Source organism: Saccopteryx leptura, chromosome 5, assembly GCF_036850995.1.
Source record: "Saccopteryx leptura isolate mSacLep1 chromosome 5, mSacLep1_pri_phased_curated, whole genome shotgun sequence".
Taxonomy (NCBI): domain Eukaryota; kingdom Metazoa; phylum Chordata; class Mammalia; order Chiroptera; family Emballonuridae; genus Saccopteryx; species Saccopteryx leptura.
The window spans coordinates 10,872,970-10,897,650 of record NC_089507.1 but is presented as its reverse complement, the minus strand read 5'-3'; the positions used below and the strand labels follow the sequence as shown (position 1 = coordinate 10,897,650).

The following is a 24,681-nucleotide window of genomic DNA, read 5'->3' as shown; positions in this document are numbered from 1 at the left end:
AGTACATCCAAAAGGAAATTAACTCATCTTTTCCCCAACTCCCTCCTCCTCCTATGCTAGATCCATAAATATCACTGTCATCTACTCAGTTGTCCAAACCGAAAGACTAGCATACTTTCTTGACTTATTCTTCTCCCTGTTACTAATTCCTATACTTCTCAAACCTACCACTTCCTTCCATGTCATTATCTTGTTCAGAACACAACCACTTCAAGCTTACATTACTGTAAAGTCTTCAAACTAGCATGCCTGCCTAGGCTTTTACACTGCAATCCGTTTCCTGAATAACAGTGATCTAAGATATAGCCCTGGCCAGCTGGCTCAGTGGTAGAGCGTCAACCCAGCATGTGGATGTCCCAGGTTTGATTCCCAGTCAGGGCACACAGGAGAAGCACCCATCTGCTTCTCCGCCCCTCCCCCTTCACGCCCCTCTCTCTCTTCCCTTCCTGCAGCCATGGTTGATTGGTTCAAGCTCATCGCCCCAGGCACGGAAGATGGCTCCTTGGAGCCTCCACCTCAGGCACTAAAAAGAGCTCGATTGAGAGCATGGCCCCAGATAGGCAGAGCATTGGCCCCAGAGGGGGTTACGGGGTAGATCCCAGTCAGGGCACATGTGGTAGTCTGTCTCTGTCTCTCCTGCTCTCACCTGGAAAAAGAAGAAAAATATATATAAATCTCATCCATCCTACCACTTCTTCTTCTTTTTGTTTGTTTGTTTGTTTTCTTTTATTAAGTGAGAGGCGGGGAAGCAGAGACAGACTCCCGCATGTGCCCAACCAACACATCTATCTGGCCAGCTCTTGGCCCCAGCCAACTAACTACACAGACGTTGCTGGTTCAATTCCTGGTCCGAGCACATACAGAAACAGACTAATGTTTCTCTCTCTCTCTCTCCCTTCTTCTCTCTCTAAAACCAACAAATAAAATTTAAAATAAAATAATAATTGAAGTTAAGGACTTTCAAAGTCCAAAATAGAAAAGAACCAGAAAGAAAAAAAGTATTTTCGTATTAATTCAAGGTAGTTAAAAATCCTTCAACATGCATGTATTCTGGCAGCTGAGTTAAGAAAACAAGGTTTAGTTGAGATAAATAACAGCTGAAATTACTATAAAAAGGCATAGATACCTTCTCTACATGGACTTCTTTCATCTGGAGCTGCTCTGTCTCCTTCAGCAGGTCTACTCTGGAATTTTCCAATGCATTTATTTCTTCTTTTAATTCTGCTGCTCGATTAAAATCCTGTAAGATGATGCAGTTTTCCAGAGCATCTTTTGCCTCAAGAAGTTTAACTTTTATTTCAGCCATCTGGGAAAGACATAAATTGATTATGTAAATATCAAAAACTATTAATATGCAGATCTGTAGCAAACTGCAAAGTGCAATTTAACATCTCACATCCCAGAAGTTAATCAGTCAGACACATAAGCTATGGTCTTCCTGAAACAGACATGCAAACCTTTCAGACTGACGTGATCTGGTGACACTCGACACTTTCGTAATTTAATGGTTAACGAATAATTCGACCTTGTGAGAACAAGTCTAAAAACGTACAGCAAGAGGGAATAAAAGACATGCACTAGCCCTGGCCGGTTGGCTCAGCGGTAGAGCGTCGGCCTGGCGCATGGGGGACCCGGGTTTGATTCCCGGCCAGGACACATAGAAGCGCCCATTTGCTTCTCCACCCCCCCCTTCCTCTCTGTCTCTCTCTTCCCCTCCCGCAGCCAAGGCTCCATTGGAGCAAAGATGGCCCGGGCGCTGGGGATGGCTCCTTGGCCTCTGCCCCAGGCGCTAGAGTGGCTCTGGTCACGGCAGAGCAATGCCCCGGAGGGGCAGAGCATCGCCCCCTGGTGGGCAGAGCATTGCCCCTGGTGGGCGTGCCGGGTGGATCCCGGTCAGGCGCATGCAGGAGTCTGTCTGACTGTCTCTCCATGTTTCCAGCATCAGAAAAATACAAAAAAAAAAAAAAAAGACATGCACTACTACATTATATTCAAGTATTTCTTTAACTTAGAAGAGAATTACCTTGAGTTCTTTCTTTCTGGCCTCAGCAGGATCAATTTTAACACCAACAGTAACAATGGGTGCCCGAATCTCTGAGATAATTTCTGTAACCTGATAAGTAAAGTTACAGTTCACAGTACATGCTTTAATAAATGTTCTATTTCAGAAAATGACAGCACACTGCTACATAAAACTCCAATTAGTATCCGCAATCTCTTAAAAACTAGAGCAAAACATACAAGTAAAAATGGTGCACATTCTACCTGCTAGACAATTTTAGAAAAAAATGACCAAATCTGACTAAAAATGCTAAGAATAAGGGACAATAACAGGCACATAGATATTGAAGTTCTCAGTGTCTAAACTTAGGCACCATAAAAATGAAGTCTCTGCCTTCAATCTTCACCTCCCTACCTTGTTCGGCTCCATGGGAGCTAGATATAAAAAATTGAGCACTCTTCATTGTTCCTTTGCATACAGAACACATAAATAAGACAGCATTAACTACAAACTTGGCTCAGAGGCACTGGAGTCGGCCAACTCAGGAAAAGGCTGCATCCCTATGAGGGTACTTAAGCAGACAGTGGGTCGCCACTACCTGGGAATGCTGTGGAGTGATTTATGTATAAGTGTGTATATTTATGGAGGGGTTGAAAAAGACAACCTCTGAAGTAACCTACAACTTTGAGATGGTATGATTTTATGAAAAATAATGATACAAGTTTGTTTTTTGACTAAAAATAAAATAATACTTGAAAAAAGTAATATTACAGCAACATTTATTTCTGTACTTACAAAGCAGTTTATGAACATTATTTCACTGAACAATGAAAGGTAGGTTTTACTTGTTATTCTTATTTTGCGGACAAGTAAAATATCTAAATGAAATAACTTGCCCCAAATCACAAAGCCATAAAGTGTCAGAGAAGACTGGAACCCAAGTATGTATAACTTGAGCCAGCTCTCACTCTAGTGACTAATGCCCAATGTCACCTCTTCCCCAAACTCCATTTCAAATTGATGCAACACATTAACAGGCACAGAGATATTGTTAAGTAAGCTAAGAGGAGATATTATTTTTCAGTGTGTGTGGGGGGGGGGAGAGGGGGAGAGAGAGAGAGAAAGAAAAAGATTTGGTTTTAAGTTTAAAACTTGACAAAATTAAAACCAAAGGCAGTTAAAGAAAAATCAAAAAGTACTGAAAAGAAAGGAAGACAATCCTCAGTCATTGGCCAATCCTGATCAACACTGGGGAAAGTACTTACAATCTGTGTTCTCTTATTATCATCTGTAATGATGTGGAGCAGTCTCTCAACCAGAAAAGAAACTAGGGAAGTCGGGGTTGTGGGCAGAGTAAGAATCTCCTGTAAAATAGCCAGCAGCCGTTTCCTGCATTCAAAAAGAATTCTAATTTAAATATGACGGTAAAAACTCATTTTATCTCTAACATTTCACCTATTCTGCAGACTTATTCACATTTGTCTCACTCCTTTTTTATATTTATCACTATAGGTACAAAAACATATGTACAGATTTTAAGTCAAAAATTCATCTTCTGGCCCTGGCCGGTGGCCTTGCTCGGAGCACATCTGACCTCTGCCTGGGCACGTACCGGAGTCGGCCAGTGACCTCATGAAAAAGTGCAACAACAAATAGGTGTCTCTCTCCCTCTCAAATCAGTCAACAAATCAAACTCTTTAAAAAATTCATGTTCTGCAAAAAAAAATATTCTAAATGACCTTACAATCTTTCATACATCAACACGATGAAGTAGCAAAATGCCAGAAGTGAATAAAATCTTCTAGAGAATATCACTAGCCCTCTGTCACAAAGACCAACAGATCTTTAAGCATAAACCTGCAATTTCATTGACTTATTGTGAGGAAATGAAGACCTTATCTATTTTATATTTTTATATACACACACACATAAAGGGGGGCAGGAGTGAGGAAAGAGTGTATTTCCTTTGATACAGTGCTCTCTATGACATATTAGAGAGCAAGGTAAATACAGAGGTGGGCAAAAGTAGTTTATAGTTGTGAGTACACGAAACACAGACTTTATCCTTGTACTATTTTTACTATTATATTATTTTCCACAGGAGCAACTGAAAACTTACTTCTTTGCTCACTCCTGTATATTTAATTACCTTGTAAGAAGACTATACTTCAGAATAGAAGAACAAATTAGAACCAGGCTTAACATTTAGTCATACCTTCCTCCTTCTTCATTGGTATCCAAAGTCTTGATAATTAGAACCAACTGCTGACCTATGAACTCTTTTGTCATCACATGTCCAATGTAGGAAAAATCACTTCTCTGTTCATCATTAACAACTGGAATGCTCTGAATATAACTAAAACAAGAATTAATAAAAGATAGGAGGTGTTAAGAAACATTAAATAGCTTCCCATTAGGGAGGAAAAAGTCTTTTTTTCAGTTCACATAAATCCAAATATATGGCTGTCTATACCACATGATAATAATTTGGTCTATAGAGTCAATTCTATGCTATCATCATGAAATTTTTCATAAACAAACTTATTGGCCTGAATCAAAAGAATTTGGAAAATCTCAAACTGATAACTATTTCAATGCACTAACAGTCACTGATTTTTAATTTTTCTATTGCAGTTGATATTCAGTATTATATTAGTTTCAGGTATGTATCACTAGTGTTCTTAATTATAAACTTCTGAGTCTCTTATACAATATCTGATTTCAAAAAGAGCTAATCTTCCATCATCATCCCTAATTAACCATTATTTTGTTTAAAAGAATAGTAATTACACAAGTAATCCACGAATACAATGATCTTTTTAAAAAATCATAAAAATATAGGGAGCTTCATGAATTTGTATTATCCTTGCTTAGGGACCCTACTAATCTCTGTATTGTTCTTATTTTAGTGTTGGTGCTACTGAACAGTACCATCAACCACGTGTGTATTCTTACTGTAACTACCCAAATTAAAGCTTCTTACAACCTTCACTTAAATAATATTCAATTGCTATCAGCAGAGGAGTAAATTAAATGATACCACTACACTATGGAATGATATGTTGTTAAGACTGTGATATTTAGATAGACCTGCCTGACCAGACGGTGACGCAGTGGATAGAGCGTTAGACTGGGACGCAGAGGACTCAGGTTCGAAACCCCGAGGTCACTGGCTTGAGCACAGGCTCACCAGTGTGAGCACAGGGTTGCAGGCTTGAGTGTGGGATCATAGACATGACCCTGAGGTCACTGGATTGAGCAAAGGGTCAGTCAGTCTGCTGTAGCCTCTGCCCTCCACCCCCCAGTCAAGGCACATAGGAGAAAGCAATCAGTGAACAACTAAGGAGCCACAACAAAGAATTCATGCTTCTCATCTCTCTCCTTTCCTGTCTGTCTGTCCCTATCTTCTCATTCTCTGTCTCTCTCTGTCTCTGTCACCAAAAAAAAAAAAAAATCAATTATGTATAATGTGCTATATTTTAAAAAAGCACTTCTGTATTTAGTATACATGTATGTAAATGTAGAGAAACATTTGAAAGTATACATCCTGAATTGTTTAGTTGTTAACTCCAAGAAAATCAATGGGATTGAGGAATTAGGAGATAAAAGAGGAAACTCCACATTTTTGTTGTAAGTACACCAATATTGGAATTTTCACAAGAATGCATTCTGTTTCACTGGTATAATTTTATAGTGAAATAAGTGAAAATTAGAGTATTTCAAATAATTTAAGAAAAAGAGTACAGGTTCAAAAAAAAATTTTTAAACAAAAAGCCAAATAGTAACAGTTTTAATTAATAATAAAACTGGCCACAAACAGACACCCTGTCAGTTGGAAAACTATGGCCCACACAACAGATGCAGCCTACTGCTCATGTTTCTATAGTGTGCAAGCTAAAATGTTTACATTTTCAAATAGTAGTTTAAAATATATATATGAAAATATATGTGTATAAATATATACATGTAAAAATTACTCAAAATTCAAATTTCTGCATTCATAAAAGCCAATTAAAGTTTTATTTAAAATAACATTACACTTAAGTATCACATACTGTCTTTGGCTGCTTTTGCAAGAGCACAGCAGAACTGAGTCATTGTGACAGAGACAGTGTAGCCCACACTCTGAAATATTTACTATCTGGCACTTAGGAAAAGTTTGCTACCCAATTTCAGAGTTAACACATTGTCATTAACTTTATGGAGAAATGTACATAATCACAGCTTAACAGTTTTCAGGATATGTCCCTAAACAGATCAACTTGACTCTTTCTTTGGAAGATTCAGTGTGCATAATTATTCCTCTTTGCCTGTCCAAAAAATATATGGTTTTTAATTTATTCCCAATCAGCCTATCTCTGAGGGAAGTGTTTGGGAGACCGACACGGACAGCAACACTAGTACATTCCAAACCAAAGAAAAAACTTTACCTCAGTAAGTAATCTGCATAAACCACAGGCTCTGGCAAAATCTGCTCCAAAAATTCTTCACCTTCATCTCCCTTGGACTTCAAATATTCACAAAGAACACGCCAATACAAAGTAATTTCAGGAGTTAATGTTTCCACTGGAATCAATTTTCTTCATGTAAAAGGAAGAAAATAAGAAAAAGCATTATCTTAAAATTTTCTATTCAGTTAAAAATGTGAACTGAATAGAAAAATGGGAAGAAGCAGACTTGATTTGTAACCACTGTTCTTTTAAATTAAGTAATAGATAAAAAGGCTACTCAGCCACCATCTTTCTTAAAAGCAATGCAGGTAGAAAGGAGAATGGACTTGCCTACTCAGTAATCCGGCTCAGACCTCCCTTGTAGCTGGATGCTGATAAGGGACGATTGAATTAGGGTGCAGACAATTTTGAGGGACTGTGGTGCCACTCCCAACCACAAACAGAAGCAGCAATCTTTCACTTGCCTTTGCCCAAGGCCCTTTGACGAATCCGTATAACCCCCGCCCGCCCCATCCCTCCCTCGGGACTGACGCCCTTTCCTGGTCTCTGCCCGCCTGCACCCAGGTGTTTTTAAAATAAATTTTCCTTTTGGCACACACTAGCCTCATGTTTTTCGTTTGGCCCATGGTTTCAGCCTTTCACTAAAAGTCATTAAGTTGTCAAAAAAAAAAAAAATCAAATGACCATACTATAGGTTTGCATGTTGCTGAGTAAAAAAAATGAAAAGGGATAAATAAAAAGTACTGATACAATATGAAGTAATAGGGGGAGAGGACTAATTTTCATTGTTAGAAGTTCATCAGTATTAACATTTCAAATAATGAATACTTTGTATACCTGTCATCGTTTTTTTTACAGATTTCTACCAGTTCATTAAGAGGAGTCACTGAAAATAAGGCATTGAGAACAGGGACTGCCACTTCAGAAGAATTTTCCACATCCAACCGATGAAGCAACTCTAATATATTTCCTTCCATAAAACGCAGCCAGCCTTGGAGAAGATGCTTCTGCGTTGCTTGTTTCACAGCCTCTGGGAAGTCATTTGAAACATAGGTGAACAGAGGCTCCCTCTAGCTTCCATCCCCTGTATTTTACCTGTTTTAATTAACTTACCAGATCAGTGTTAACATAATGTTGATATTTACAATAAAAATGGAAAGAAACTAAGAGGCAAAACGAAGTATATCAATGAAAAGCTAAGAGTACAGTGCTATTGCAAAAATCAGTATGATGATCACTTCCCAAAAAAATGAAGGTCAGAACCAAATACTCAACCTCTACCACAACCTTGCACTCCTTCTCCCTGGATTCAGTGGACTTCAGGTCTTGTCCAGACTAAATAATACCTAGTATTTCACTTGTGGACTGATTTCATTGATTACACATGATGCTGTTTGCAATGTTAAGTCATACAAGCATTTATCACTGAACAAACCTTATTCTTAGTTTTTAAAGTCAGCCTAATCATTAGTCCTGTGACAATGTTTTCAAACTAAGGTTTCCTTGCTACAGCAAAATTAAGCCATCCTAGCCTTCAGGGATTGGAAATTTAAACCAGATCATTCCTCAACATTCCTATATGAAGATTCTCTAGTCTTAACAGGGACAAAACCACAACAAAAAACTAAGAAAATTATACTTGTATGACCATTCCTAATTGCTGTTTCCAATGCATAGAAGACATTTGTGTCAAATAGATAGCATTTTAATAGGAAGCTGAAAAAGAGATCGTGCCCTACTGGTACTTCTGATGTACATTAGCTCTCAGTAGCCTTAAGCTGTGGTTTCTCAATCTGTAAAACAGGAACATTCAAACAAACTCTGCTCCTTCTAAGTATCAAGATCAGGGGTCCCCAAACTTTTTACACAGGGGGCCAGTTCACTGTCCCTCAGACCATTGGAGGGCCGGACTATAAAAAAAACTATGAACAAATCCCTATGCACACTGCACATATCTTATTTTAAAGTAAAAAAAACAAAACGGAACAAATACAATATTTAAAATAAAGAACAAGTAAATTTAAATCAACAAACTGACCAGTATTTCAATGGGAACTATGGGCCTGCTTTTGGCTAATGAGATGGTCAATGTGCTCCTCTCTGACTACCAATGAAAGAGGTGCCCCTTCTGGAAGTGCGGCGAGGGCTGGATAAATGGCCTTAGGGGGCCGCATGCGGCCCGCAGGCCGTAGTTTGGGGACCCCTGATCAAGATCTTTTTAACTTTATAAAATGTTTTCTATACAATACATCAAGATAAACTTCTATAGGCTGTGGAACTAATAAGCTTACTTGACTTATTTTAGGACACCTGTTTCCTAAATCTTTTAAGTCTGAACTTATAGTCTACTAAAGTTTCATATATAAATGTGTTTATCTTACCTGACCTGTCATTAAGACCTTGTTGAAGGAGCATTACTCTCTGAGCAATGGACATAACTCTCATATGAACTTTTTCGCCTAAAACCTTAAAGAGATAATAAAAAATGGTCATTAAACTTAACAGTTTACATATTTCATAACTAATATCTCCTTCTTCTAAGACAATTACCCAGGATCTCCAAAAAAATTTATATCTGATAACACATTTAATGCAATAAGATACTATCAAATTACCTATGCTCTCCATATGTAAAAATCTCAATTTAAAAAATCATTATTATTTGTCAAATATTTTTCCAAAATATTTTAAGAATGTGGCTTTTGATAACCCTGGCCAGATAGCTGGGTTGGTTGGAGAATTGTCCTGAAGCACAGAGGTTGCCAGTTCGATCCCTGGTCAAGGCACATACAGAACAGCTTAATGTTCCTGTCTCTGTCTCTCCCTCCCTTCCTCTCTCTAAATTTAAACAAACAAAAAAAGTTAAATTAAATTTTAAAAAATATGTATAAAGCTTTTTTCTCTTTTAAAACTATGCCTAGGTTCTAGCCGGGTGGCTCAGTAGATCAAGTGTTGTCCAGGTGCACCAAGGTCATGGGTTCAATCCTGGGTCAGGGCATGTACAAAAAGCAATCAATGAGTACACAACTAAATGGAATTAGTACAACAGTGAGTTGATGCTTTTCTCTCTTAAATCAATGGGGGGAAAAAAAAGGACATGCTTATAGAAGACATTGAACTTACTAACCTGAAAGGCCAGCCTTCTGACAGCCTCTTTCACATCCCTCGTGCGTCCCACAATCTTTGGCAAAGTCTTTGCTGATGGTACAATACATGATAACACTGCCCGCCTAACTTCTGAATTGGAATCATTTTCAATCAAAGTAACATATGCTAAAAATAAAAATATATATTGGTACATTAAAGAAATATTTCTTTAACCATAGTCATAAAATAGCCCACATTATATTTAATAGTATTTTTTAAACGATAAAAGTAACACTCTTTTAGCCTTACACCTTTAATTTTCGCTGAAGATTTTCTTCTGCCAACTTCTCTTAACATGGTCAGGACGGGAAATTAGTCAATGGACTATACATGAAGGCTAATACAAAAACAAACACTCCTAAAGATCTCAGAAAAATCTATCATTAAGATTATGTCTCTGCTCTGGCCGGGTAGTTCAATTGGTTACAGCGTCACCCCAATACACCAAGGTTATGGGTTAGATTTGTAGTCAGGGACACATACAAGAATCAACAAAAGCAGAATTTTTTTTAAAAAGCTTTAAGATTATGCCTCTGATACTTTTCAAGATTTAGAAGAATATCTATTATAGCAGGCAGTTTATTTTTAAACTGATACGGCTTTATAAAAAGCTCAATACTATTTTGATTTTTAATGAGTTCTAAAACGAAGTAACTTCTGGTTTTACATACTGAAACAAAATCCACTTCTGTAATTAAATGTTTATTTATCTCTACTGCCCAAATTTTCCCCAGCTTTATAATCAAGTACATGTTGACTATTAAACATATGTTTTACACACTATTATGTGTACCAATTAACACCAGAAAATACCAACTACTGCCATTTATCAAAATTGATTACAAAGCTAGTAACAGAGACAAAGGGAAAAATGAACAGAAGAGTTTACAAAATATACCCAGGCTATCTTTCTGAGCCCAGAGGTAAAGATTTCTTTAATAAAAGATTAAAAAGTGCAAATCAAGAGATTGATAATTTTGACATTAGAAGGTCTACCCAACAAAAGACATTCCAAAAAGAGTGAAACAATAAGCCATCCAAAGTAGGAAGGGATTTACAATTCACATAACCCAAGGATTTCTTTTCAGAGTATAGAACACCAATAAATTAAGACGAACCAACAAAAAAATGAGAACACATCAACAGGCATTAAATAGAAGAAAGATAATTAATTGGCTGCTAAATAGCCACAAAGATACATAACAATGGCATACATCATACAACCTGATAAACAAAAAATTAAAACCTGACAGTACCAAACATTGGAGAGGATATGGAGCAGTGGATCAGTTAAGACTGTTATACACTTTTAATGGGAATATTAATTGGTACACTGTTTCACAGAACACACGTAACTTATCTAATAAAGTTGAACACATATATATGCCCTAGAAAAACTCAACCTGTGCATCAGAAACCATGTGTTAGTTCATAGAAACAACACTTTTTTAAGAAAATAACTAAAAATTAGAAGGTCCATCAATATTAATAACAATAAATTCTGTTCATACCACAGATCGCTATAAAACAGAAAATAAACAGATCAACATGGATGAGTGTTACAATTAGAAATAATGTTGAAAACACAGAAAAAACAGTCTGACCCATATAGCATACAAAACGATAGGCAAAGCTTATTATTTAGTGATACACACATGTAGTTAACTGTTTAAACAAAAAGACAAAAGGATTAACCCAAAATTTAGGATAATCCTTATCTCTGAGAGAGATGTTACTGGGGTGGGGCTTAAGTTAGGCTCCAAAGTTACTGAGGACACTCTGTGCTTTTAAGTTGGGTGGTGTCTCCTTGGGTTTCTTTTTAAAATCACACACATATATGTGTGTATAAATATACATATGCGCGCACACACACACACATATACACCTATAGTCTTTCACATATGTCTAGTTCATAATAAAAATTGTATCTACTGATAATTTAACAAAGTCAACAAAACTGAAAAAGGATTTAGGTGCTACACATACCATTAGCCACCGGGCATTCATCATCTTTGGGATCCTGAAGGCGTGAAAGAGCAAGAACTGCCTGTAACCTCACATTTGGAATTTTATCTTTCAGTCTAATAAGCATGGCTTCATTAATCTTAACAAACAAATCATCATCAATCCGGGCATTTTCTGGCAAATTTCCCAAGAGCTTGTTTACGAGCTGGCACACTCGAAATCGAACTGCATTGCTGTTTGCTTCATGAGACTGAGATGAAGACAACCCAAAATTTAGTCACATACTATTAGTAAATAATCACATAGCATTTGAATTCTATACGACTAGAATTTGAAAAATTACAACTGTAATTCATTACTTGCAGATTAATTATAATGCTGCCTTGATCTACAGGCAACTAAACATATACTATATAAAGTCTCAACATATACAGTACAGTCTAAAGCAGTGGTCCCCAAACTACGGCCCGCGGGCCACATGCGGCCCCCTGAGGCCATTTATCCGCCCCCGCTGCACTTCCGGAAGGGGCACCTCTTTCATTGGTGGTCAGTGAGAGGAGCATAGTTCCCATTGAAATACTGGTCAGTTTGTTGATTTAAATTTACTTGTTATTTATTTTAAATATTGTATTTGTTCCCGTTTTGTTTTTTTACTTTAAAATAAGATATGTGCAGTGTGCCTAGGGATTTGTTCATAGTTTTTTTTATAGTCCGGCCCTCCAATGGTCTGAGGGACAGTGAACTGGTCCCCTGTGTAAAAAGTTTGGGGACCCCTGGTCTAAAGTATTCGCTAAATTAGAAGAATAAATCCCGCCTGACCAGGAGGTGGCGCAGTGGATAGAGCATCCGACTGGGATGTGGAGGACCCAGGTTCGAGACCCAAAGGTCACCAGCTTGAGCACGGGCTCATCTGGTTTGAGCAAAGCTCATCAGCTTGGTTGGAACCAAGGTCGCTGGTTTGAGCAAGGAGTTACTTGGTCTGCTGTGGCCCCACGGTCAAGGCACAAATGAGAAAGCAATCAATGAACAACTAAGGTGTTGCAATGAAAAACTGATGATTGATGCTTCTCATCTCTCTCCGTTCCTGTCTGTCTGTCCCTCTCTCTGACTTTCTCTGTCTCTGTAAAATAAATAAGTAAGTAAATAAATAAAATTTTAAAAAAACAAAATATTATCTTTAAAAAAAAATAGCTCCCTTTTTACAGGAACCGTTACTTTATTTCTAAAATAGAGAACTCATTTGAAACAACCGTATAAGAGAACTAGTTTTTTAAACTAGCTCATTAAAAATTTTATACTGGAGTTATTTTAAAAGTCCACCTTTTAATCTTAACAACAGTTCTAATATTTCCTATAAGAAACAGGCTCATTCACAGACATTTTTGTCATCTACCAGACATTTCAGTCCCTAACTCCCATTGCCCTTTTAATATACTAGTCAAGTTTTCCACAATTACGTCCCCAGAGTTCTAGTTTTCATAATACCTGTAACAGAAAAGTAAACAAATAATTTAAAATGCCACCGTCTTCCTCTTCATCATCTTCCACATCCGACTGGTGAAAGGAAGTAACAAACTTGGCTGCAAAATCTATCGTCCTCTCCACAACGGGCTCCCGTTTGTAGACCACCATGGCGTATTTAAGGTAATGAACGAACTCCTCATGAAAGATTATTTTATCCTCCATCTGAAAGACAAAAGAAACCCTTCACAAACTGCACTGATAAAAATCCTTATCTTCCCCACACTACCCTAAGACTGTCGGAAGTTTTAGCCATAACTGAAATGAAAATCATCATTAAGCAAACTCTGAATTATCCAAACCATCAAAACGGAAATAAATGTGCACGAATTTCTCTCCATAGAAATTAACTTCTCCCAGGGAGACAACAATCGTGAAGTCTGGCAATGAAAGAATTCCCTTTTTTCCCCCAACAGCCCTGAATTCTCAATATGCCTTGGTACCAGTTTAGTAAATATACGATTCATAAACCCAAGATCAACAGTAGCTTGAATATTTTTATCATATTTAGCCTCACACAGAAACTTCTTTTTGATAATAACTTTCACATCCTACCTATCTTCAAATGCTACTGTGTTGACTTAACAATTTTTCTTGGACCGCGCGGCAATTTGTTTTACCGACATTCATTGCCCTATTCTTCTCACCGCCCCCATTCAAAACAAAAGAAACAGTATTGACAGGAATAGGAAGAGCCAGGTCCTAATAATTTGCTATTTGATGATCTGATACAATTTAACCACAGGCAGAGGTTAGAGTGGTTTGGCTGACGGTCGGCGCTTCTGGTGTGCGCGGTGGCCAGAGGGACAGCGACAGCTGAAGCACAGCTCTCAGGATCCACCCAGAGGTCCCACACGGGGTGCCCGGTCGCCCCGGAGCTCGTCAACGTTTCCCTCCAAGTGCACCGCCAATAAAGGACTAACGGTCTGCGCCAGAGGTTGCTGGGCACCGAGGGGAGGCCCGGCATCTCTGGCAAGTCGCGCGATCGGGAGGGTTAAGGAGGCTGGAGTCGCGGTGTCGCCAATCGGGAGAGCCGCGGGAGGGCGAGGGGCGAAGCGGACAAGGGGCCTCGGGGTCCGGGGCGCTCACCGTGCGGTAGGTGCGGCTCAGCGCCACCACCAGCTTCGCCTGGTTCTGGTGCGGCTGCTGCGCCAGCTGGAAGGCCTCCTTGATCTGCAGTAGCTTCTTCTCTACCCCCATCGTGGCGCGACTCCGCGGGGACGAGCCCTGTCTGCGATCGCCTGCCGCCGGACAGACAGACCACACAAACCCAAACCCAACCTCCTCAGCCTCCCCTCCGCCGGCCACTGAGCACTCGGGGCGTGGCTACCGCCAGAGTATTTAAATAACTCCCGCGGTAGAGGAGGAAATACCGCGAGACTGCCACGACTGCCTCGGGCGACGAGAGCGGGAAGAGATGGATCCACTCTCGTCAAAGCCTGCGGTTTGGGCGCATGCGCGTAAGGTTTCGCCAGCGGTTTTCCGGGTGGGAAGTGGAATTTCTAACGGGGAGGCGGGGAGGCGTCGGCTCTCCCGGAAGTGCCCCTGCTGAGGGGACGGAGTGGCGTCAGGCCTGTCCTGGTGGTGTGGCGGGCGGGAGGCGAGGACCCAAAAACGATCCTCCATGGGTGAGAGGAGGGAACCTGCTGAGGGGAACAGCCCTGCTCCGACCGCAGGGGAGCGGGGAGCCGGGGAGGAGGGCAGTCGTGCAGGGGAAGATGGGGGCCTGGGGACACATCCGCGGCCTGCTTCCGCCGGGAGGGGGACGCTCTCGGGTCGGCGGAGGAGGCATGCCGAGGGGCGCGGGCGCCGCCGGTCCCGGCCGTGCCGGCCTCCGGGCCTCGGCTGCGGGGCGCGGGGCGGCAGAGGCCTCGGCGGAGACGGGCAGCGTGCTTAGGGTACGCAGGGACATCGGGGTGCCTTGGAGCGGGAACGAAGTCCTGAAACTGTTTCTTTAGTGGATGCCGTCGGACCCTAGTGAGCGCCTCCGTCCCCGCGGTGACAGAGCCCCGAGCCTCTGGTTCCTATGGAGCCACCTTCCCTCCCCGTCGTAGCGGCTTCCCTGGGTTTACTGTTCACTGGCGTGGATCAACGACGCAGGAAAACGTCTCTGAATGAGTCTACCCTATTGGTTTTGGGTACTAATAGGGAATGATCAAATATGCAGTTCCGTTTTTTCAATCAGTATCGTTTTTGAGGTTTTATTCATACTGATTTTTTGCCCTGGAACCCCGTGTGCCAGACGTTGCCCTGAACGGTTCATTTCATCTTTACAAACAACCCCTATGAGGTCATTTCTGTCTCCTTTGAAGATGAGGAAACTGAGGCACGGGTTGCTAGTATTCTGTTGCATGACTAATGCCGGACTTTATTCCTCCGTTGTCTCGCTGCTTGTTCCTAACTCCTGAAACATTGTAGTTATTCAAATGGTAAAGTAGTGAAGATACAAGCAATGGGTTGCCCATAATTTCAAAATTATCAAGATGTCTAATTTCTGAAGACACATTGTAGCTTAATTAGAGCAAAAGTATAGAGGCCCAAGAATGCTTGGAATATGCTGATAGCATTGATAATCTCAGGATAGCTAAAACGTAGAATGCCCCGAAGGGTGTGGTGAAAGAAACCTGCAACGGACATTAAGTTTTTAAGCAAATATATCCCAAAATGTCATTTCAACATGTTACCAACATACATAATGAGGTTATTTATATTATTTTTCCTACTCGGTCTTTGAAATTGGGTATTTTACGCTAACCACATCTCATGTTCAGCAGACATATAGGATGAGTGGCCACAGTACTGGACAGTGTGCAACTATTCTTTGAGAACCTCTGTGTATATCTTTTTTTTTTTTAGTGTAAAGTCAACTGGTAAACTAAAAACTAGAACTAATATTTGGAAGCATTTTCTTATTTTGTGGCCTTTAATTGCTCAGCTCTCCTTATGCTTTGGGTGCCTGCTACCTTTGTTATTTTGTTTGTGGAGTTTCTAACAATATCATTTCCTTTACTGTTTTTTAGTTGGCTGTCTCTGGCCACAAATAAGATGACTTCATACAATTTTGTCAGTTACTGAAGGATGAAGCATCTATCTGGCCACCAGAGGTCAGCCTAACTATATTTTAATTAGTTAGGTTTTTTTAGGATTAATAACTTTTGTTCAGTAATTTTTAAACTATGATATGAAAAAAATAAATATTTTAAATTGCAAAATTAAATGATAGCTATTGCAATGAAAGAAAATATTCACAAACCATATATCCCAAAAGGGATTAATATCCAGAATATATAAGGAACTTATACAACACAATATCCAAAACAACAAAAAAGTGAGCAAGGGACCCAAATATACATTTTTCTAAAGACATATTAATAGCCAACAGGTATATGAGAAGGTGTTCAACATCAGTAATTATCAGGGAAATGCAAGTCAAAACCAGGATAGATAACCCTTCATACCTGTTAGTGTCTTATCAAAAAGTCAAAAGAAAACAAATGTTGGCAAGGATGTGGAAAGGGAAATCTTATACACGTTGGGGGGAATGTAAATTTGTACTGCTGTTATAGAAAACAGTATAGAAGTTCCTAAAAAAAATTAAAAGTAGAACTCCTATATGTCCCATAATCTCACTTCTAGGTATATAATTCAAAGGAAATAAAGATGCTACATCAAACATATATATGTGCTCCCATTTTTATAGCAGCATTTTTCACAGTAACCAATGTGTGGAAATAGCCTAAGTGCCAATCAATGGATGAATGAATAAAGATGTGAGATACAGAATGGAATATGCAGTCTTTTAAAATCCTGCAATTTGTAGCAAAATGGGTTAACCAGGAGAACATTATATTAACTGAAATAAGGCAGCACAGAAAGACAAATGCTGTATATCCCCCTAATAAGTGAAATCTAAAAAAGTCAAACTCAGTAACAGAGTAGAATGGAAGTTACAAGTTCTGGAGACTTCATGTACAGCGTGGTAACTACAGTTAAACTATATACTTGAAATTTGCTAAGAATAGATCGCAAGTATTCGCACCACCCACAAAAAAAGTGATAACTGAGGTGATAGATATTAATTAACTCAATTGTAGTAATGATTTCACAGTGAATACATACATCAAAGCACCACAGCACACATTTTTAAATATACTTTGTCAATTATATTTCAATAAAGGTAGTAAAAGAAAAAGATGCTATATTGCTAACCACAGTAGTTTCACTGCCTTGCAGCTTACCTATTTCTTGAATTTTGCTTTTAGTACTGTGGGAAAAAAGAACAAATAATGGAAACTTTGGGAATAAATCTCTACCTGTCCTTGGGATTCTTAATTGAACAAAACTAAAGAATTTGTATGGTAAGGCTGTGTAGTTCCAAAACTACAGAAATTTTTTTTTTCTTTTTTTAGGTGAGAGGAGGGGAGATAGTTAGGCAGACTCCAGCAGGCACCGAATCCATCCGGCAGCCCCATCTGGGGCCAATGCTCCAATACCTAGCTATTTTTAGCACCTGAGGCAGATAAGCTCCCAGGGAGCTATCCCCAGTGACGGGGATCATGAGCCAATCAAGCCACTGGCTGTCCTGGATTGTGGAGGGGTATAAAAACAGAAGCAGGTGGTCGCTTCCAGGATTCAAGTTTGGGAGGTCCATACACCAGGTCCTTTGCTCATTTCTTTTTATTTTTTATTAAATTTAACGGGGTGGCATTGATCAATAAGTTTCAGGTGAACATCTCTATAGCATTTGAACTGTTGATTGTATTGTGGCCCATCACCCATACTCAAATATTTTCTGTCGCCATATAGTTGTCCCTCTTTATGTTCCCTTCCATTCCACTCCCCCTGGAAACCACTTCACTTTTGTCAACGTCCATGAGTCTCAGTTTTATATCCCACCTATGTGTGAAATCATAGTTCTTAGCTTTTCCTTATTTATTTCACTTAGTATAATGTCCTCAAGGTACATCCATGTTGTCATAAATGCTTTGCCCATTTCTTTATTGAGGTTACTACTATTTTGTTGATTTGTAAACTTTATTCTCGAAGTCTTTAGTTCAGTCGAGAAATGAGTAAATTTAATGTGATCGAACTCATTGTTTTTGATTGTGTGATTTACCTGGTGAAAGGTATTTATGTAGTACACTTTTTAGTTAGTATTACTGGTATAGGAGTTAAGAGTGCCTAGGTTCAAATTCTGACTCTCAGTAGATGTGTGACCTTGGGCAGGTAGCTTAAGCCTTGTGTAGATGGGGACAGTAAAAGTTCCTATCTTACAGGGTTTGTAGAAGAATTTAAAACTAATGAATATTTATAGGTATTTAATCTCGGATCCAGGAATTTTGTTGAGCTCTTTTATTAGCTCTGATAGCTTCTATATTAGTCTTTTTTTTAATAGATGACCATATCATTTGTAAATTAATAGCTTTATGTCTTTTCTTCCCAGTTCTTGCACCTGTTATTTGTTCTTTTATAACATTGATTAGAACTTTTGGTTCTTTGTCTATCATTTATGGTCATCCTTATCTAATTTCATTTTTTAAGGGAATATATCTAAAGTTTCTCATGTGGGGTAGTATTTGCTGAAAGGGTTTGGCTGATAACCTGTACCAAGTTGACCAAGTACCTTTCTCTTGCTTGTTTGGGAAGAGTGTTTTCTTTTGTTTTTAAAGCATAAATAGGTTTATCAGGAACTAACGAAGGTTAAATATCCATAGTTGATAAATTATGTTTTTATTTTTTTGCTTTATTTTATTACTGTGGTGATTTCTATTTAGAAATTTTCTGAGGTTGAGATATTTTTGTTTGCCTGGGATAAGCTCTACCTGATTATAACATATTTTTCTTTTTAATACACTGTGAGTCTAGTTGGATAATATTTGGAATTTTTGCAAGTGAAATGAGCCTATACTTTTTTTATTTGATTCATACCTAGATTTGGAATTAATATTTTATTGTCCTCATTAAAGGCGTTAGTTTATATACATTTTTCTTTTCTCTGAAACAACATATAAAATAGGTATGAATTTTCTAGGAATTAGTGGAGCTCACTTATAAAACCATAAGGGCCTGTTGTTTTTAATAGGAGGTTGTTAACCTTTTCATTTTCTTTAATACTTACTAGTCTGTTCTATTGAAGTTATCTAGTTCTTCCTGTATGAATGTAGTATTTTATATTCTAGAATTTAGCCATTTCATCTAGATTTTCATATTTTAGCATGTTTTTGTCACGTTTATTTTTACTCTCTTATTTTTTAATCTTTTTTTGGTAAGTCTCACCAGTTTTGTTTTTTTAATTTATATTTTCAATAAATTTTTAGTTTTATCTTCTCTACTACTGTTTTATATACTATTTAATTTCTGCCTTTATTATTTTCCTTCCTGCTTATTTTGCTGTTGTTCTTTTTCATTATCTTGAATTGAATTCTTGTGGATATTCAGAATTCCTCATTTTCTCATCAGTGTATTCAAAGCTATAAATTTCTTTAGGTACTGGTATGGCTATGTCCCACAAATTTTGCCCTGTGGGTGGTTTATCTTATTCAGTTTTAATATTTCTTAATATCCTTTATAATTTCCATTTTAACCCATGAGTTATTTACATCCCAACACAGGATTACTTTTAACTAATGTTTAAGGTCTACTTTTATTGCATTGTCGTCACAGAATCTAATCTGAATAAAATTACTTTTTGGAATCTAGTTATATTTTATAACCTACTACATGATCTATTTGTGTGTGCACTCAAATATCTATTGTTTGGTGTAGTGTTCTGTTTACTTACATAATACCCAAAGTATATAATGTTTTAACTGTTTTTCATGCCTTTTGCTTCCCTGCTTATATTTCCTGCCCTCAGTTTTATCAGTAGTTACTTGAGGAATTCTGAGTATCTGTTTTCATGTGCATTTATGATCAGTACAGAAGGTCCTCTGATAATGTCCTTTCATTCAACATCACTTTGTTATGTTGATGAGATGCCATAGAATCTAACTGTTGTTTATATCAATTAGCCTATGATAACATCATTTTGTTTAAAGTTGCAGACCCTATTAGCAACAATAGTGAGGATTTAACTGTATATCACTTTATTCAGTTCCTTTTACCAGCATTATCATCCATCTTTATCACTTATAATTTTTTATTTAAAAATTCTTCTGTTATATATTAAAATTACTGTCTTAGCTTTATTTTGGTCTACAGTTGCCTGATATATCCTTTTTTATCATTTTGTTTTTTACCTGTGTCTTTTTACTTTAAAATGACTTTTGTTAGCATATTATTAAATCTTAATTTTGTTTTTTTAATCTAATATGGATGTCTGCTTTTAATTGTGAATGTAACCTGTTTACATTCAGTGTAATTTCTACTGTACAAAGGTTTATACCTGTAACGTATGGTCATATGGCCACAACCTCTAGGGTCACAGGAAGAGTCCTAATATCTAGCAGTTCTACAAGCAAGATAGGTCTCTTAAACCTAATTCCACCAAGTGCATCTAAAAGTAAAAAGATATACAGTGGTACCTTGAGATACAAACAGACCAACATACAAATTTTTTAAGATACGAGCTGCGACTAGGTTCATATTTTTGTTAGAGATCCAAGCAAAATTCCGAGATACGAGTTGTGATTCGGGAAGCTGCCGCTAGTTGGCGCGTTGGCGCACAGGTCCAGTATCGGCAGTTTGATATAGGAGTTGACTGACTTATGAGCTCAGTTACAGAACGAATTAAATTCGTATGTCAAGGTACCACTGTATATAAAAGAGTTTTTATAGTTCTCTATTTGGAGTGTGGGACATAAGTGATTTGCTTTAGTGAAAGTAATTTTCTGGGCTAGAACTGCATATTTAAAACAAATTGGCCCAGATATGTACCAACAAGAGATTAAAATGGCTATAGATTCTACTTCCCAATTTTGTGATTTTAGAAATCACAGTCTGAAAATCTGCCTGAGCCTCTGATATAGAAATGGGAAAGCCAGGAAGGCTTCTTGATCAGTATCCATGTTTTTGGATACTGATAGTTAGATGGACAGTTAAGTTACCTAGTGCTTTCAGGCTTTAATATCATGTATCTAGTCTTCTCATTCACAGGTTAAGGCTACCTTTCCAGACAGTTTGACAGCTAAGTCACCAGTTTCCAAGGGCATTTGCACCACCTATGGAAAACATCGAATCCGTGTGCACCAGATGTCCGTGACAACTCATTCCACCATCTCCCTACACAAAATTTGCTACACCAGCAGACTGTGAAGACAACCACCGAGTTTCTTTTCGTTACCGAGTAGATATATTATCCCTGACAACAAAACAGAAGACACAAGTGTCTCTTCACAGTATCACAACTTGTTGAGACCACGCTAAGAAAATCAGCTTGCCTAGATGAGCACCCCTTCTCCTTGGGTAGCCAGGATTTAAAGAAGAGACTGACCTGTGCCACTGGTAAGTGACTAACACTCTTACACACTGAACTGGTCCTGAGAACTGAGATGTCTTCTTTGTAAATGAAGAGTATACAACATAATCTGAAGAACTACACAGTGGTGCAAGCCAGAGGCATACTTTGTGTGTGACGGACTCAGAAACAGGCAAGTTCATCTTGTTGAAAGGAGTTTTCATCTTTTGTTTCTATTTGCCAGTGTTAGTCAGTGTTTTGCTGGCTTAAACTGTTACCTTTTTATGGTGCCTCTTCTGTTCGTTTTAATGGGTCCCAGAAATCCTTCTCCTGACCCCTTATCAGAATCAGAAAGTGAGGAGGAAGAAAGCACCAACTACATCAATGAGAGTTCTGGGGAAGAGTGGGATTCCTCTGAAGAAGAGGACCCTGTGGTGCCCAACCTGACACCTCTTGAGAGTCTTGCCTGGCAGGTTAAGAGCCTTTTAAAATATTCAACAACTTGGAAACCTTTGAATCCTAACTCCTGGTTGTATCATGCTAAACTCTTAGATCCAAGCACACCAGTCCACATACTTCGAGAGATAGGTCTAAGACTCTCCCATTGCTCCCACTGTGTACCCAGACTGGAACCAATTCCTGAGTGGCCGCCACTGGCTTCCTGTGGAGTCCCACCTTTTCAAAAGCCCCTGACAAGTCCCAGCCGGCTCTCTAGAGATCATGCCACCCTGAATGGAGCGCTGCAGTTTGCCACCAAACAGTTAAGCCGAACCTTGAGTAGAGCCACCCCCATACCTGAATACCTAAAACAGATCCCCAACTCCTGCGTTTCTGGCTGCTGCTGCGGCTGGCTGACTAAGACAGTGAAGGAGACCACCTGCACTGAGCCCATCAACACCACTTACTCGTACACTGACTTTCAGAAGGCAGTGAGCAAACTCCTGACCGCGTCGCTCTGAAGCTCCGCCGTGGGTTCTGGCAGCTCTCGTGCTGCCAGTGGGAAAGGAGTCGAGGTCCACCGCCCAGAGCTGAGAAGGGAGTGTCCCTCACCTGCCACCAAACTGCCCTGTCCCGACAAGCCGAACTACACCGAGGATTGACTGTCCGTCCAAGAGGCCCATACCTGAACTGCAGAAATGCATTGTGAGCGTTCCCTTTGCTAGACCCTGTGGATAAAATGAGAACTGCAGTGGAGAATTAGTGAACAGGGACCATACTACAAAAAATAAATTGACAATTCTCCACACTCAGTTCTCCCCCCAACTTACTTTGCCTACCTGAATGGACTCTAACTAGGTATCTAATATTAATGGGAAGGAAGAGTTAGGTGCTAACCCTTTTGTTACCCAACTTTCACAACAGCTACTGTGGAAAGTGGGAAGTTAGCCACTCCCAATAACATGTTCCTGAGCAGTCTTCTCTGACATCCATTTGTAGGGAGGTAGTTGAATGAAGTTGAATAACTAGACAAAAGAAGCTGGTGGGAATATGCTACATTTCTCAGCTTTTATGTGGATAGGTCACATATGGCAGGCTTTAGAGGTTCCTATTTGGGGGAGAGGAAGTACAGTTTCAAACCTAGCCTACCTACTCCAGACCTATTAAAGTACCTGCACTTACAGCATAAACATTTGATAGGTTCCCACCAGGCTGTCTAATTAAAAAGATCATACCTGTGGATTAAACAGACACCTGTTCTATAGGGAATATATTTTCTGTATCTGGCACCCAGACTTTAGTCAAGAGGAAATTAAACACATTCTGAAAGACCAAAGGGAAAGGATTATTAAGAGAGCATTTATGTTTTCAATCCTAACTGCTAGTGGATTAAAGTATTTCAGTCTATACGTTTCTTAGAGCAGTACTTAATGCACTTTCCCCATCCATTGCAGACTTTCTAGGACCGCTTCGAACTTAATACAGAAAAGTCTCAGCCTAATACAATCTGAAGTTCAAGAGTTTTTAGTATTGTTTTTCTACGTAGATTAGTTTTAGATGTGTCTCAACAAGGAAATGTATGTACTCTTGTAAATGAGTCGTGCTATGTTTATTTAGATGAGTCAAAATGTAGACGTCAGCATAAATAAAATGCATGAGACTGTTAGATCTTTTTACACACCTACAATAAAGAGTGAAACCTGTGTATGATCCTGGTTGACTAAGCATCTAACAGATTCAGAAAATACATTGTTAAAAGATATATACTCCCTTATTTTAGTTTTGCTTTTTACTATTCTCCATCACTTAGTGCTGTCTACAATGTGGCATCAAAATATTAAAGTATTAATGGAATCACAAATCCTATAAATGTGTAGTAACTTTAAGGAGAGAGAAGAATATGTATAACCCAATGAGTATTACTTCTGAGCCTTAGTTGTTTTAAGGAAATAAAGGAGGGATTGTAGTAGGTAGAAAAAATATTTGTTAGTGGGAAATTACTGAACTGAAATCTTATCATACTGTTAGTGTAACTGAATGTATCAGAAACTGTTCCCATGTAGATATTTTCTGTGAAACTGGCTTTTAAAATGTTATAACCTGTTTTTTTTTTTAAGAGGGAGGTGGGAAAGATAGGGAGATCTAAAAATTAAAATATGTTGATGTTTATGTAACCATAGTTTGTTCCTTTTTCTCTGGATGTTTGTGTGTGTCTATGTGTGTACATGTGTGTGTACATGTGTGTGTGTATGTGTGTGTAAAAATGCCTTGCTCATAAACACATTATTGCTATTTATTCCTAAAGGAAGCCTTTCCCCAGCTTTGCGGCTGAATAAACCAACAGCTTTGTACATGCTGAACAGAGTATGGTCATTTATTCTCAACAAATGAAATAGATCCCGCTTTGCTTAAGGCATATTCAACATTCACGAAGTGCTGAATAAAGTCAATAGATACAGTACTATATCTTCGCAGTCTCTCTGATAGGAGATGACTTGGCAACTCTAGAAATGAAACATACTTGAAGGAGATAATGTGAGATGTTGTCAAGACCCGGATTTGAATGCATTTGTTTACATATTAAGTAATTACAATTGCACAAAAGGATAGGCCCCTGAATAAGCCTTACGTCTTCACTTCTTTCTGTGTGCCATGGATGTAGGATTAGGGCTGAATTGACCATTTTCATACCCCTTGTGGGCCTTTAGTTAAATGCAGTCACCATAATTAGGATAAAGAAGGGCACATTTATTTTCTATATA

General features: G+C 38.7%; 2 protein-coding genes and 1 pseudogene across 2 annotated transcripts in view; 1 reads left to right on the top strand and 2 right to left on the bottom strand.

The window, feature by feature from the left end:
- The window catches only part of NCAPG (non-SMC condensin I complex subunit G), a 28,463-nt gene extending 14,077 nt beyond the window's left edge, over nucleotides 1–14,386 (bottom strand). Inside the window, exons 1-11 of the mRNA XM_066384693.1 lie at nucleotides 14,176–14,386; nucleotides 13,051–13,251; nucleotides 11,587–11,815; nucleotides 9,581–9,726; nucleotides 8,835–8,919; nucleotides 7,291–7,483; nucleotides 6,433–6,582; nucleotides 4,218–4,358; nucleotides 3,268–3,391; nucleotides 2,024–2,113; nucleotides 1,127–1,306 (exon numbers count right to left, since the gene is read on the bottom strand). Coding sequence (XP_066240790.1) covers nucleotides 1,127–1,306; nucleotides 2,024–2,113; nucleotides 3,268–3,391; nucleotides 4,218–4,358; nucleotides 6,433–6,582; nucleotides 7,291–7,483; nucleotides 8,835–8,919; nucleotides 9,581–9,726; nucleotides 11,587–11,815; nucleotides 13,051–13,251; nucleotides 14,176–14,286 — 1,650 coding nt within the window. The 5' untranslated portion in view covers nucleotides 14,287–14,386. The remainder of the gene's footprint in view (nucleotides 1–1,126; nucleotides 1,307–2,023; nucleotides 2,114–3,267; nucleotides 3,392–4,217; nucleotides 4,359–6,432; nucleotides 6,583–7,290; nucleotides 7,484–8,834; nucleotides 8,920–9,580; nucleotides 9,727–11,586; nucleotides 11,816–13,050; nucleotides 13,252–14,175) is intronic.
- LOC136407324 (U6 spliceosomal RNA) lies at nucleotides 4,834–4,933 on the bottom strand (annotated as a pseudogene).
- A 178-nt stretch (nucleotides 14,387–14,564) lies between the features above and the next one.
- Nucleotides 14,565–24,275, top strand: DCAF16 (DDB1 and CUL4 associated factor 16). The gene is made up of 2 exons (XM_066384694.1): nucleotides 14,565–14,714; nucleotides 21,181–24,275. The coding sequence occupies exon 2, from the start codon at nucleotides 21,766–21,768 to the stop codon at nucleotides 22,438–22,440; it is 675 nt and encodes a 224-aa protein (XP_066240791.1). The 5' UTR covers nucleotides 14,565–14,714; nucleotides 21,181–21,765; the 3' UTR covers nucleotides 22,441–24,275.
- The last annotated feature ends 406 nt before the right edge of the window (nucleotides 24,276–24,681 follow it).